Here is a 13273-nt window from a genome sequence, read left to right on the forward strand (position 1 = left end):
CCAGTATGATTGCTGTCCTGTGAACACAGAGACAGGACACGCGAAGCTGGAAGCAGAGATTAGAGAGACACATCTACAAGGGTTTATGGCGGAGCGTTGCCGACAAATACTGGCTGCTAAATGAGGAGAGGAAGGGCTCTACTCTGCAGGTTTCAGAGCTAGAGAAGTCCAGCTCTCATCTTGATTTTGGACTCGGCCTCCAGACTGCCAGAGAATGTGTTTCTGTTGTTTTAAGCCGCTCAGTCTGTGGTACTTGGTAAGGCAGCCCCAGGACCTGTGTATGATCTCCTTTCTCCCCTCTCCACCAGCTGCTCCTCCTCCAGCCTCTCCTCTCAATGCCAAGGTCATCCTGGACTCCCACCACTGATGAGTCCCATCAGTACTTCCTGTTTCTGAAACCTGTCCCTTTCTCTCCATCTGCACTGCCCTAGTCTGTGCCCCCAGCCTCTCTCACTTGGGTTTCTGGCATCAGCCTCCCTTGCCTGGACTCACAGCAACCTGTGGGTAGCTTTAAAATACACCTGGCCGTATTCCTCCCCTGCTCTAAAGCTTCCAGTGCTTCCCCAACATCCTGGGCTGCAGCCTGGGTTCCTCGGGTGCAAGAGCCCCACCTCTGCCTGTGCTGAGCACTTTGCAGCTCCCTACACCTACCACACTCTCAGCCCCAAGGCCAACACAGGCTCTCCCCTCTCCCTAAACACCACCCCTCCGTTCACCCTGTTGTGCTTTTCCTGCGTGTTTCCTATCAGATCTTCAGGTCTCAGTTAGATCTCACCTCCCCTGGGAAGTGGGCCAGCCCTTTGACCATCAGCCTGCAGATCCACCCTCACCCCACTTGGTTTCACATTCGGGGAACTGCATTTCCCACACTCCCCTGTGCTCTAGCAAGTGCTGATGGAAGACTGGAGGCAATATATTAGCCTATTCCTCCAGGAATAGTCGTACTATGTCTACGAAATGTCCAGTGGCTGCTGTAACAAGTAACAGGACCTTGGTGGCATAAAGCAGTGCACATTTATTACCTCACAGTTCTGGAGGCCAGAGGTCTGGGTGGCTCACCTGGGCTCTGCTCAGGGTACGACGGGCTGAAATCACAGTGTCATAGCAGGGCTGTGTTTCCTTCCTGGAGCTTCTGGGGAGGAACCTGCCTCCAATCTCATTCTTCCTGATGGCTGAACTCAGTTCCTTGGGACTGTAGGACTGAGGTCCCATGTCCTTTCTGGCTGTCAGCTGGGACTGCTCTTAGCTCTTAGAGGCCTCTCTCCAGTCCTTCCACATGGCCTCCTGTATCTCAGAGCCTGCAGTGACCATCAGATCTGCCTCATGCTTGAATCCATCCAACTTCCCCATCTGCCACGTCTGTCTTATGCTTCTAGCTGGAGAAAGTTCTCTGCTTTGAGGGGTTCATGCGATTAGACTGTGCCCACTTGGGTAATCCTGGATAATCTCCCTATTTTAAGATTAGCACCCATAATTACTTGCACAGAGACCCTTTTGCCACATAATTTATCAAATTCATGGTCATGGCATCTCATCATACCCACAGTTCCAGAGACTGGGGCGGGAACCTTGGTGTTCATAATTCTTCCTGCCGCAGATGGGAAGAGGTGCAGGCAGGATGCCTGTCACGCATTCTTACAGTAGCTCCTCTGCAGCCCCAGATCCCTCTGGCAAGGACCTCCCCGCTGGTCCTTGCTCCCACAGGGCAGCCTCCATCGTGGTCCCAGCGCCTGCTGGGCAGCCCTGACTTCTGGTTTTGGTGTGACATCCTCTGTGGCTGTCCCTCCAGCCCTTTGGGACGGCAGTGGCTTTGTTCTGCTCTGATCTCAGGATTGCATCCTTATCTCCTGTTTGGCTTCTCAGCACTTCCATGACTTGGGTAGTCCACTCTGTTGGAAGACCTAGCATGATTTCTGGTTTCCTGCCGGGACCCAGTTTGCTACATCCCTCAGCATGAGTTCTTTCCCTGCTAGGGGCACCCATAGCACTAGAGTACAGTCTCCAAGAGAGAGGGGATGTTTTGTTTTGCTTTGTTTTTGCCCACTGCTCTATCTCCTGCACACAGAACAGTGCCTGATACATGGAGCAGGTACAAAGTGAGTTTTGCATGAGTGACTAAGAAGCAGCTTTGCTCCCTTCTATGTGACACTCAGCACAGTGCTAGGTAATCGCCTGCATTTGTGTCTATCTCCCCATTAGATTGTGACCTCTGTTGAAGAACAGATTGTGTTTTATTCATCGCTGAATCCACAGAGCCCACTATCGTGTATGGCATACTGTTGGTGCTCAATTAATGTCTGTTGGCAAACTGACTGAATGAAGGAGTGATGGTGGCTCTTAGATACAAACAGACACCTCCTGGGGCTCTACCCATATCTCCTCCAAACTTCCCCCAAAGGATGCAGGGCTTCATCCAGTGTGCCTTCTGGGTGTGGCTACAGGGTTTGAGAGCTTGCACCTGAGTGAGGAAATAGCCCACTGAGCTCCACCTGTGAGTGAGGCACACTCATTGGCCCATCCAGCCCAGGCCACTCCCCCTTGGGGAGCCACGGGCTCAGGAATGTGGGACCAGCGAGGGAGTCGGAGAGGACCACCTAGCTGAAGTCGGCATTTCCTTCCCCAGCGCCTGCTCTAAAGGGAGCAAGGGCAATGTGGGTCAGACGTGTGGGGAGAGGAGCAAGTTGTTTTCCAAGGAAAAATCCTTGTCACCAGACGAGCCTGGCTCAGAGGCAGATTTAATCTGGTTTAGGAAAACAAGGCTCTGGAGAAATCCTCCCATGTGAAAGGGAGATACCACCCAGAATGGTTGTTTGTTTGGACAAAGAAAGACAATTATTTCAGGATTGTTCTCATAGCAAGGATCAGTCCACACATCTCTCAATAAAGGAAGAGACAAACTATGATATAGTCAAATAATAGGTGAAACAAATATGCTAGTACATGTATCAAGAGGAATGATGGGTGATCTAACATTTTATTCATTTTGGTAACGAGAGAATGTTAAGCAAATAAGGAATAATGTTAAGATCTGACAAAGTTGGGTATTGAGTCCAAGGAGTTTGTTGAACTATTTTTTAGTCTTGTCTGTACATTTGAATTATTTTGAAATTTCAGAAGTTTAAATTAGGAAGAGAAAGCAATATTGTTTGCACCCAGTTGGCGTGGGGAGCAAAATGCCCAGCGGACTCATCAGGTGGCTTTGATGCCAGGTGAGGTGTGAGTCACAGCCCCATTACCCCCTTACCCCCTTACTTGGTGCGGGCAGACTGGCCAGTCCTCCCCATGAAAGAGGCCCAAGTTCAGATATGCAGGCCGTGCAGTCCTCCCAGACCCCTTTGCTGGGCACAGGACACCGGGACGTGCCCTGCCCTTGCAGCCAAAGCTGCAGAGCCCTGGAGTCCTACCTGCCACCTCATCCTTGACGCTGACCCAGCTGCATTCCTCCTCCAGGTCTGAGGGGTGTCCGGCGTCCTGGATGCAGTAATGGGGTGTCCGGCGCCCATAGAAAGCCTCCTGGATCTGGATGACCTCCCCTGAGCCACAGTGCATGGTGGCATTGAGGCCCTCGCAGGCCAGACTCTGGCCGACACCTGTGGCAAAGGTAAGGGGGACACATGGCTGCAGATGGGCCAGTGCCCGTTGGTGGGAAGTGGAGGGGCCTTGGGTCAGGACTGTGAGATGCTGGACACAGTGGGAGCTGACTCATCAGGGGTGAGAAACAAGGTGGTGAGCATGAGCATGGGTCCGGAGCCAGACTGCCCAGGGTCTGGGCCAGCCCAGCCTTGCTCTGGCTGTGCTGCCCTCTGCAGGTTACTCGGCTTCTCTGTGCCTCCCCTGGGTGGGGCAGTCAATACCACACCCCACAGAGCTGTTACGAGGATCAGAACAATCTTTACATGTAGAGTCAGGGCTACAGAGGTGGCAACTATTGTTCTGCCTGTTTAAGTACCTTCCTTGAGCCTTATCTGAAAGCAACGCCTGGAACATAATAGATGCTAAACAAGCATTTTTTGAATGAATGAGTGATTTCATTGGGTCTTTTTACCAGTCGTGAGCTGTACTGTTATCCTCTTCTTTGGTGACACTGGGCTCTGTGGGGTCCCTGTGTTGAGACCCCACTCCAGCCCAGCTCCTGGCATGTGGTCCACACTCAGTAAGCATTTGTTTATTCACCTGGCTCAGGTGTGAACAGCAGAATGTAGGAACCACTGGCTTCAAACTCAGGCCTGTCTACCTGGTGGGAGCACCACAGGGCAGAGGTTGACACCAAAATCTGTGTTCATTCTTATGGCTGCTGTAACAAATGACCACAAACTTAGTGGCTTAAGCATCACAAATTTATCTTCTTATAGTCGTGGTTCAGTGTGGGCTTTACTGGGCTAAAATCCAGGTGTGGCCAGGGCTGATTGCTTCTGGAGCCTTTAGGGGAGAATTGATTCCCTCGCCTTTTCCAGCTTCTAGAGGCCCTTACAGTCCTCATACTGTGGCCCCTTCCTCTGTCTTCAAAGCCAGCAGCATAGCATCTCCCCCCGTCTCTCTGTCTCTGATCGTCACATCTCATCTCACTTCCTAGATGTGTGACCTTGGGCCAGGAACTTACCCCAGAACTTCTGAGCCTCCCTTTTCTTAGCTTTGTAGTAGGCCTGCAATAGAGTAGTAGAGGTCCTTCTACTGTGTGACGAGTAAGTGCACACAGGCGTGCACAGGTCAGCTCCTGGGGCCGAAGGTGCTGAGACAGGCTTGCAGTGGGGGTGGGGAAGGGGGTGCAGCCTGCTGGGGTGGGGGAGGGGCTTTGGTAAGAAGCCAGGGAAGTTGCATAACCCACAGGTGCACAAAGCTTCTGAGTTTCAGAATCAGCCAGGCAGGAGAGTTAAGCTCGAATGGCACCTATTTAAAGTTGAGCATGGGGAAAATAGAGCAGGGACCCCTGTAAGTGTCTGAGTCCAGAAGGGGGCCTGGAAGCCAGAGTCTCCACTAAGGGGCTTAGAAACAGAGAAAGAGCTGAGCCCAGGAAGCCCAGAAGCTTCTATTGAGTCTGGCTTGAGGGTCAGAGGACCATGGGGTAGCTCAACTCCAAGACCAAGCCCCACATGGCAGGCAGGACCCAGCATGGAGCCACAGGACATGCCTTCAGGGACTCACACACACACACACACACACACACACACACACAGCCCCCAGGGCCCACAAAGGGTCAACCATGGGCAGCAGCTGGAAAGCGCACAAGAGCAGAGCACGGAGGGGATTCAGGAGTTAGGGGTGAGGGGCTTAAAGCCAGGCTGACCAGGGAGCAGGAGTCAAGGGCGAGTGAGAACAACCTCCTGGGACCACATCTCCTTCCACGGGAAGACTGGAAAGGAGAGGAAATAGGGCCAAGCATCTCCCTCTGACGCAGGTTGTAGAGGGGAAGACAGAGACACGTGAGACTAGCACAGATGTAGGCAGGTAAGTGGACAGGGATGCAAGCTGAAGAGATGACGGAGTGAGACACAGAGACACAGAGCATCACACACACGGAGACCACGGGCATTTAGAGAGACAGAGACAGAGAGAGATACAAAGAGAGACACGGTGAGAGAAGGGTTGCAGAGAGAGAGATAAACCAAGAGACGGAGAGAGATGGAGGGAGACCCCAGAGCAGAGGCCAACTCACCAAACTCGCAGATGAAGGCAAACTCCTGCGTGCAGTTGTCCGAGGCCACCCACCTAAAGGAAGGGTCTCTCCCGATGTAGCTGCAGGCGTTGGGTGCAGAAGCATCCTGCCCTCGGCGCCAGTGGCTGTAGCTCACACATGAGGCGTCCATCCAGATCCTGGGCCCTGGGATGGAACACGACCACCAGGCCTTGCCCCGGCACCACTCCTTGTGTGCAGCAGGTGCTTAGTCAGTGCTGACGGACGGCCTGAAGGCCTCTGTGCCACACCAGTGCAGGGGCATTGCCTAGCCACTGTCTTCCGATGTAAGACAGGAAGACCTGTCTTCCAGGTTTCTTGACCTGCAAACCAGGGCACTGAGCCAGAGAGGCCGTGCAAGGCAGTTTGATTAAATAAATGATGCTGAGGGAGGAGCTAAGATGGCAGAGGAATAGGACAGGGAGACCACTTTCTCCCCCACAAATTCATCGAAAGATCATTTGAACGCTGAGCAAACTCCACAAAACAACTTCTGACCTCTAGCAGAGGACATCAGGCCCCCAGAAAAGCAGCCCACTGTCTTCGAAAGGAGGTAGGACAAAATATAAAAGATAAAAAGAGAGACAGAAGAGTTAGGGACGGAGATCCATCCTGGGAAGGGAGTTTTAATAGAGCAAGTTTCCAAACACCAGGAAACCCTCTCACCAGCAGATCTAGGGGAAGGTTTTGAATCTCGCAGGGCAACCTAACTGGGAGGAAAAATAAAACCCACAGATTACATGCCTAAAAGCAACTCCCAGCAGAAAAGTACCCCAGACGCTCGCATCCGCCACAAGCAAGTGGGAGCGGAACGGAGAGGAGTGGGCACAGTGCTTAGGGTAAGGACCGGGCCTGAATGCCCTGAGTGCAATCGGAGGGAGCTAATGTGAGATAGCAACTTAAACTGTGGGATAGCAAGAGAGAGAGAATTAACCTGCGAAAAGCCCTAAACTAAGGCACTACCTGCCTGTTCCCAGAACAAAGGACTGAGTGAATACCAGAGAAGAGCTAGTGGGCTGCAGACCGACCCAACCCCCTCCAGAGGCAGGAGGCAGAGGGGAGGGGAAAGGGGCAAACTCGGCCCCAGGGACGGCATTCCCTACCAAACTGCAGACAGGCCTCCAGTCTCTAACCAAAGACTTACTGAGATGCTGGATGGTTGAAATCCGCTGGGAGGGTCTCAGCCAGAGATCAGCTCCCCAGAAGAGACAACAAGGCGCACCGGACCAGCGAGTCAGGAAACTGAGGCTAGGACCGAGGAGGGGATAAGGCGCCCTGCACCCGGGGAGAGTGCGCTCGTCAAGCTCCTGGCTGCACAAAATGCAGCCCACCCGAGCCTGTGCTTTTGTGGAGTACCCGAAAACCTGAACCTGAGCGGCTGAGGCCTGGGGCGTGCACGCAACTCAGGGCCCGCTTCCTGGAGAGCAGCCTGGAGCCTGAGCAGTGTAGACAAGGAAAGTACACACACCGTGAGCGGGGGCAAACCCAGTGTGGCCGGAACACTGCGAGTCCTCCCCACACGTGATATTTGTCTGCAGAGCCCCTCCCTCCCCACAGCAAGACTGAACAAGCGAACCTAAACAAGAGACCACCTCTGCCCACTTGTGTCAGGGAGGAAATTAGACACAGAAGAGACCTGCAAACAGAAGCCAAATAAACAGTGGGAACCGCTTTAGAAGTGACCAGTGCAACAGATTAAAATCCCTGTAGTTAACACCGACTACACTGAAAAGGGCCTATAGATATCGAGAAGTGTAAGCTGGAACAAGGAGCTATCTGAAACTGAACCAAACCCACACTGCCCGCAACAACTCCAGAGAAATTCCTAGATATATTTTGACTATTATTATGTTTTAATTAAAATATTTTTTTCTCTTTTCTTTTTTTAAAGTCTTCTCTTCCTCCTCTATTACTCCTTAATTTTCATTTTTATAACCCACTATAACCTTGCAAAAAAAAAAGGACCATATTTTTAAAGTGAACCCCATATATATTTCTTAAATTTTTTGTTTTTGTTTTTTTTAATATTGTATTTTTAAGAGTCTAACCTCTACTCTAGATTTTTAATCTTTGTTTTTCAGTATTTGATATCAATTTTGGACATTTAAGAATCCAACCTTCAGTACCCATTTTTACTCAGGAGTGTGATTACTGGTTTGATTACTCACTCCCCCTTTTGACTCTCCTTTTTCTCCCCCAGATCACCTCTATTTCCTCTCTCCCCCTTCTCTTCTCAGTCCAATTCTGTGAATCTCTGTGGGTGCTCTGGGCTGTGGAGAACACTTAGGGAACAGAGTACTGCCTAGATCTATCTCTCTTCTCTTGAATCCCCTTTCTCTCCTGCTCACCTCTATCTTCTTCCTCCCTCTCCACTTCTTCATGTAACTCTGTGAACCTCTCTGGGTGTCCCTCACTGTAGAGAATCTTTTCACCATTAACCTAGAAGTTTTATTATCAGTGCTGTATGGATGGAGAAGTCTTGAGGCTACTGGAAGAATAAGACTGAAATCCAGAGGCAGGAGGCTTAAGCCCAAAACCTGAGAACAACAGAGAACTCCTGACTACAGGGAACATTAATTAATAAGAGATCATCCAAAAGCCTCCATACCTACACTGAAACCAACCACCACCCAAGAGCCAATAAGTTCCAGAGCAAGACATACCACGCAAATTCTCCCGTTAAGCAGGAACATAGCCCTGAGCGTCAATATACTGGCTGCCCAAAGGCACACCAAACCCATAGACCCATCTCAAAACTCACTACTGGACACTCCATTGCACTCCAGAGAGAATAAATCCAACTCCACCCACCAGAACACTGACACAAGCTTCCCTAACCAGGAAACCTCGACAAGCCAATCGTCCAACCCCACCCACTGGGAGAAACCTCCACAATAAAAAGGAACCACAGACTACCAGAATACAGAAAGGCCACCCCAAACACAGCAATCTAAATAAGATGAAAAGGCAGAGAAATACCCAGCAGGTAAAGGAACATGAAAAATGCCCACCAAGCCAAACAAAAGAGGAGGAGATAGGGAATCTACCTGAAAAAGAATTTAGAATAACGATAATAAAAATGATCCAAAATCTTGAAAACAAAATAGAGTTACAGATAAATAACCTGGAGACAAGGATTGAGAAGATGCAAGAAATGTTTAACAAGGACCTAGAAGAAATAAAAAAGAGTCAACTAAAAATGAATAATGCAATAAATGAGATCAAAAACACTCTGGAAGGAACCAATAGTAGAATAACGGAGACAGAAGATAGGGTAAGTGAGGTAGAAGATAAAATGGTGGAAATAAATGAAGCAGAGAGGAAGAAAGAAAAAAGAATCAAAAGAAATGAGGACAACCTCAGGGGCCTCTGGGACAATGTGAAACGCCCCAACATTCGAATCATAGGAGTCCCAGAAGAAGAAGATGAAAAAAAAGGCCATGAGAAAATACTCGAGGAGATAAGAGCTGAAAACTTCCCGAAGATGGGGAAAGAAATAGTCACACAAGTCCAAGAAACCCAGAGAGTCCCAAACAGGATAAACCCAAGGTGAAACACCCCAAGACACAATTAATCAAATTAGCAAAGATCAAACACAAAGAACAAATATTAAAAGCAACAAGGGAGAAACAACATATAACACACAAGGGGATTCCCATAAGGATAACAGCTGATCTGTCAATAGAAACTCTTCAGGCCAGAAGGGAATGGCAGAAGGAATTCATACTTAAAGTAATGAAAGAGGATAACCTACAACCTAGATTACTGTACCCAGCAAGGATCTCATTCAGATATGAAGGAGAATTCAAAAGCTTTACAGACAAGCAAAAGCTGAGAGAATTCAGCACCACCAAACCAGCTCTTCAACAAATGCTAAAGGATCCTCTCTAGACAGGAAACACAAAAAGGTTGTATAAACGCGAACCCAAAACAACAAACCAAATGGCAACGGGACCATACCTATCAATAATTACCTTAAATGTAAATGGGTTGAATGCCCCAACCAAAAGAAAAAGACTGGTTGAATGGATACTAAAGCAAGACCCCTATATATGCTGTCTACAAGAGACCCACATCAAAACAAGGGACACATATAGACTGAAAGTGAAGGGCTGGAGAAAAATATTTCACACAAGCGGAGACCAAAAGAAAGCAGGAGTCGCAATACTCATATCAGATAAAATAGACTTTCAAATAAAGGCTGTGAAAAGAGACAAAGAAGGACACTACATAATGATCAAAGGATCAATCCAAGAAGAAGATATAACAATTATAAATATATATGCACCCAAAATAGGAGCACCATAATATGTAAGGCAAATGTTAACAAGAAAGAAAGGGGAAATTAACAATAACACACTCATAGTGGGAGACTTTAATACTCCACTCACACCTATGGATAGATCAACTAAACAGAAAATTAACAAGGAAACACAAACTTTAAATGACACAATGGACCAGCTAGACCCATTGATATCTATAGGACATTTCACCCTAAGTAAATGATGCTTCCAGCAATGTCTAAGCACAGTCTAAAAAAGAGCATAGCAGTGTGCCTTGGGATGGTGAGAGATGTTCCAGAAAGAAACAGGGGGACTTGTTAGATATACGTGGACAGTGATGAGTTAAAGTAGAAGTAGTTTTCATTGCTTGAATGAAACTCTTCAGAGACTTGAATACACTGACAAGACTACTGAAGAAGTGAGAGAGAGAGAGAGATTGTGTGTGTGTGTAGGTGTGTAAGTGTATCAAGGACACCAGAGATCTTGAAAGCACTGGATATGAAATATTTACTGTGAAGACTTACAAATACATTTACCATTTTTTAGAGGAGAAGGAATCCATACATATGGTTAAAGAAGACTCAAAGGGAGCAAAAAGGTATAAAATGAAAACATCTTCCCTGTTTCAACTTACAGACTTCTCCCATCATTGTTATGATTCTTGCAAATTGTTCCAGAACAAATGGTTTCCACATATCAGCCTGTAGAGTGCCTGGAATCTAGTACACAAACAGTACATAGCATAGTACACAAATGCTATGGTACCGCACACAGCCAGGACAGTCCCCTGCTTCTTAAACAACACTGAATGTGGAAGGTCGGGACCTACCAGCCTCCTCAGATCTCCCCCATTTTCTGTAACAGCCATGCAGTATCCCTTGGAGACTTTAAACAGACATGCTCCGGACCTCTCTGGTGGTCCAGCGGTAAAGAATCCACCTGCCAATGCAGGGGACACTGGTCGGAGCCCTGGCCTGGGAAGATCCTGCATGTTGTGGGATGACTAAGCCCGTGTGCCACAACTACTGAGCCCGCACGCCACAGCTGCAGAACCCAGTGCACCCGAGAGCCCGAGCTCCAGACAAGAGAAGCCACTGCAGCTGGAGAGCAGCCCCCACTCGCTGCAACTAGAGAAAGACTTCATGCCGCAGCGAAGACCCAGCACAGCCAATAATAAATAAATAAAAATTTAAAACAGACATGCTCCTTTAACTGCATGTAAACGAGTATCTGATATACTGAAATCCACACTTTCTGTGCCAACAAAACAAGAAACCATTCAACGAATGTCACCTGAAGATGCATCTTAGAATTCAGATCTCCTGGTTGTGAGTTTCCTAAACTGAGCTTTGCCGGCTGCTGCTTTATTAAAGGCTTTCCATCCACGCTGGCACATTTCCGCAGGCGCTCAGCCCAGACCAAGTTACTCATTGCTAAAGCCCAACAGCTTCTACAGGGCAATGCAAGGTGGCAGGACACTGTCATCTTGAGCAAGACATGTCCTCTCTCTGGGCTTATTTTCCCCATCCATAAAATAAGTTGTAGCAGTGCTTGCCTCGTGGGGTAGGTGTAAAGCTTAAGTATGAATACCCATTCTTTGTTATGTGCGGGCCCCAGGAAAACAAAAATGGCCAGAATACCGTTCCTTCCCTTGAAGAGTTCACAGTGTGGGGGAAGACACCTAAGAACTGATGTCATGCCAGAAGTGGACAAGGTCCTGCAGGTGCAAAGAGGACCCACCTGAACGTGCAGGGGTTGACGGAAGGCTCACTATTCCACCAAGAACCCGGAGAAGGATAAGTACGGGTTTCCAGGACAACCGTTAACATGAGATGTTCTGTTGTGAACTGAACTGTGTTAAGCACTTAACCCACTTCAGCCTCATAACAAGTAAGGAAAGGCATATGGAAGTGCTTTGGAAATTAGTCATTATTTCCTGAGGCTCAGTTTTCTTGTCTGTCGAGTATGGACAACAGTGATAACTCTCATCAATTATGATAAGGATTCAATGTGAAAATGGACATGAAGCCCCTCAGGACAGTGCCCAACACTATTCCACCAAGAACTGAAGATGCCACAGCTAGTCTTAGGCACAAGTAAAGAAAAGGACATTTCTAGCACTTTAGCTGTGTGCCAGATTCTCTGCTAGCTACTGAGCAAGAATTATTTCATTTGATCCACAAAACAACCAAAAGGAGAATCTCCTAATCATGAGAATTGGCACATATTAATTTGTTCCATGGAGCTCTGGATAAGAAGCTATGATGAGAATCACAGACACAAACTCCCCATAAAGTGTAATTATCACAGCACCTACCTTCTGCGGTTCCATTCCAAGCTGAGTTCCCTGTGAGTCCAATCCACCATTCCCTGTCCTGGGAGAGGTGCTTCTGCAGAAATTGCTGGGTACCTTCATCACGAATGAAAACCAGGTGGCCTCCTTGCCCCTCACACCAGCTCTGGGCACCATAGAAGGTGCGGCCGAGAGACACAAATTCATAGCAAGCATCTCTGAAAGCCACTTGGCTCTTAGAGCAAAAGCTGCCCTCCTCTGGCTTAGCAGTAATGGCCCCAAGCCCCAGAGCAAGCTCCAGGAGTACCACGGCCAAGGCACTCATCTTTGAACCTCGGCTGGAGCATCTGGGTTGAGGGCTCAGGTCCTTCATATGTTGGTGCCTTCACAACTGACTGCCATCCGTCTTTCCTCCTCTTTTTGTATCACATCATAGTGACTAACCTCTTGTTTAAGAGACAAAACACTCAGAATGAATGTGTCTGCCTTTTTGCTTCCCCCAGCTCTTTGTTCCATGACAGTTCCAAATGCAATTACTTTGCAAAACAGTGTTGTAGAGAAAGATAACATTGCTGTATCACCTGTGTGCTTGTCATTGGGTCAACTGTTAGCTTCTGATAAAAACTCCTGGTTATTGGTTTTATGTCATTACCTTTCAGGGCTAAATGTTTCATGAGGAGCCATCAGCTTGTGGGAACTATGCGATAAAAGAAAAACAGCAGGAAAGCTAGAGTTATGGATGGTAAAGAAACCAAGTTGTGCTCATATCCAGCTCTAGTGTCTGGAGTGGCCACTCTGCCCAGATGATAATCACATTCTCCCAGCGTGGCTTCAATCCTAATGAAGACTTTTTTCTGCTCTCTGACTCATCACATTACCACTCATGGCTATTTGAGAATAAATATTTCCTACACAGTTTATATGATGTCATCATGAAAATAAGCTTTTAAAACTTCAAACCTGCCATTCCTCACCCACTGTCTAAACCCTCCAACAGGCAGATGTCCATGGTCAATGGATCAAGTT

The 13273-nt window shown here is 48.1% G+C and overlaps 1 protein-coding gene across 1 annotated transcript in view; it reads right to left on the minus strand.

Moving 5' to 3' along the window:
- The window catches only part of LOC136157432 (polycystin-1-like protein 2), a 107081-nt gene extending 94509 nt beyond the window's left edge, over positions 1-12572 (minus strand). Inside the window, exons 1-3 of the mRNA XM_065919327.1 lie at positions 12272-12572; positions 5654-5818; positions 3405-3590 (exon numbers count right to left, since the gene is read on the minus strand). Of these exons, the coding sequence (XP_065775399.1) occupies positions 3405-3590; positions 5654-5818; positions 12272-12572 (652 nt within the window). The remainder of the gene's footprint in view (positions 1-3404; positions 3591-5653; positions 5819-12271) is intronic.
- Between the last annotated feature and the right edge of the window lie 701 nt (positions 12573-13273).

This window comes from Muntiacus reevesi, chromosome 2 (genome assembly GCF_963930625.1).
Source record: "Muntiacus reevesi chromosome 2, mMunRee1.1, whole genome shotgun sequence".
Taxonomy (NCBI): Eukaryota; Metazoa; Chordata; class Mammalia; order Artiodactyla; family Cervidae; genus Muntiacus; species Muntiacus reevesi.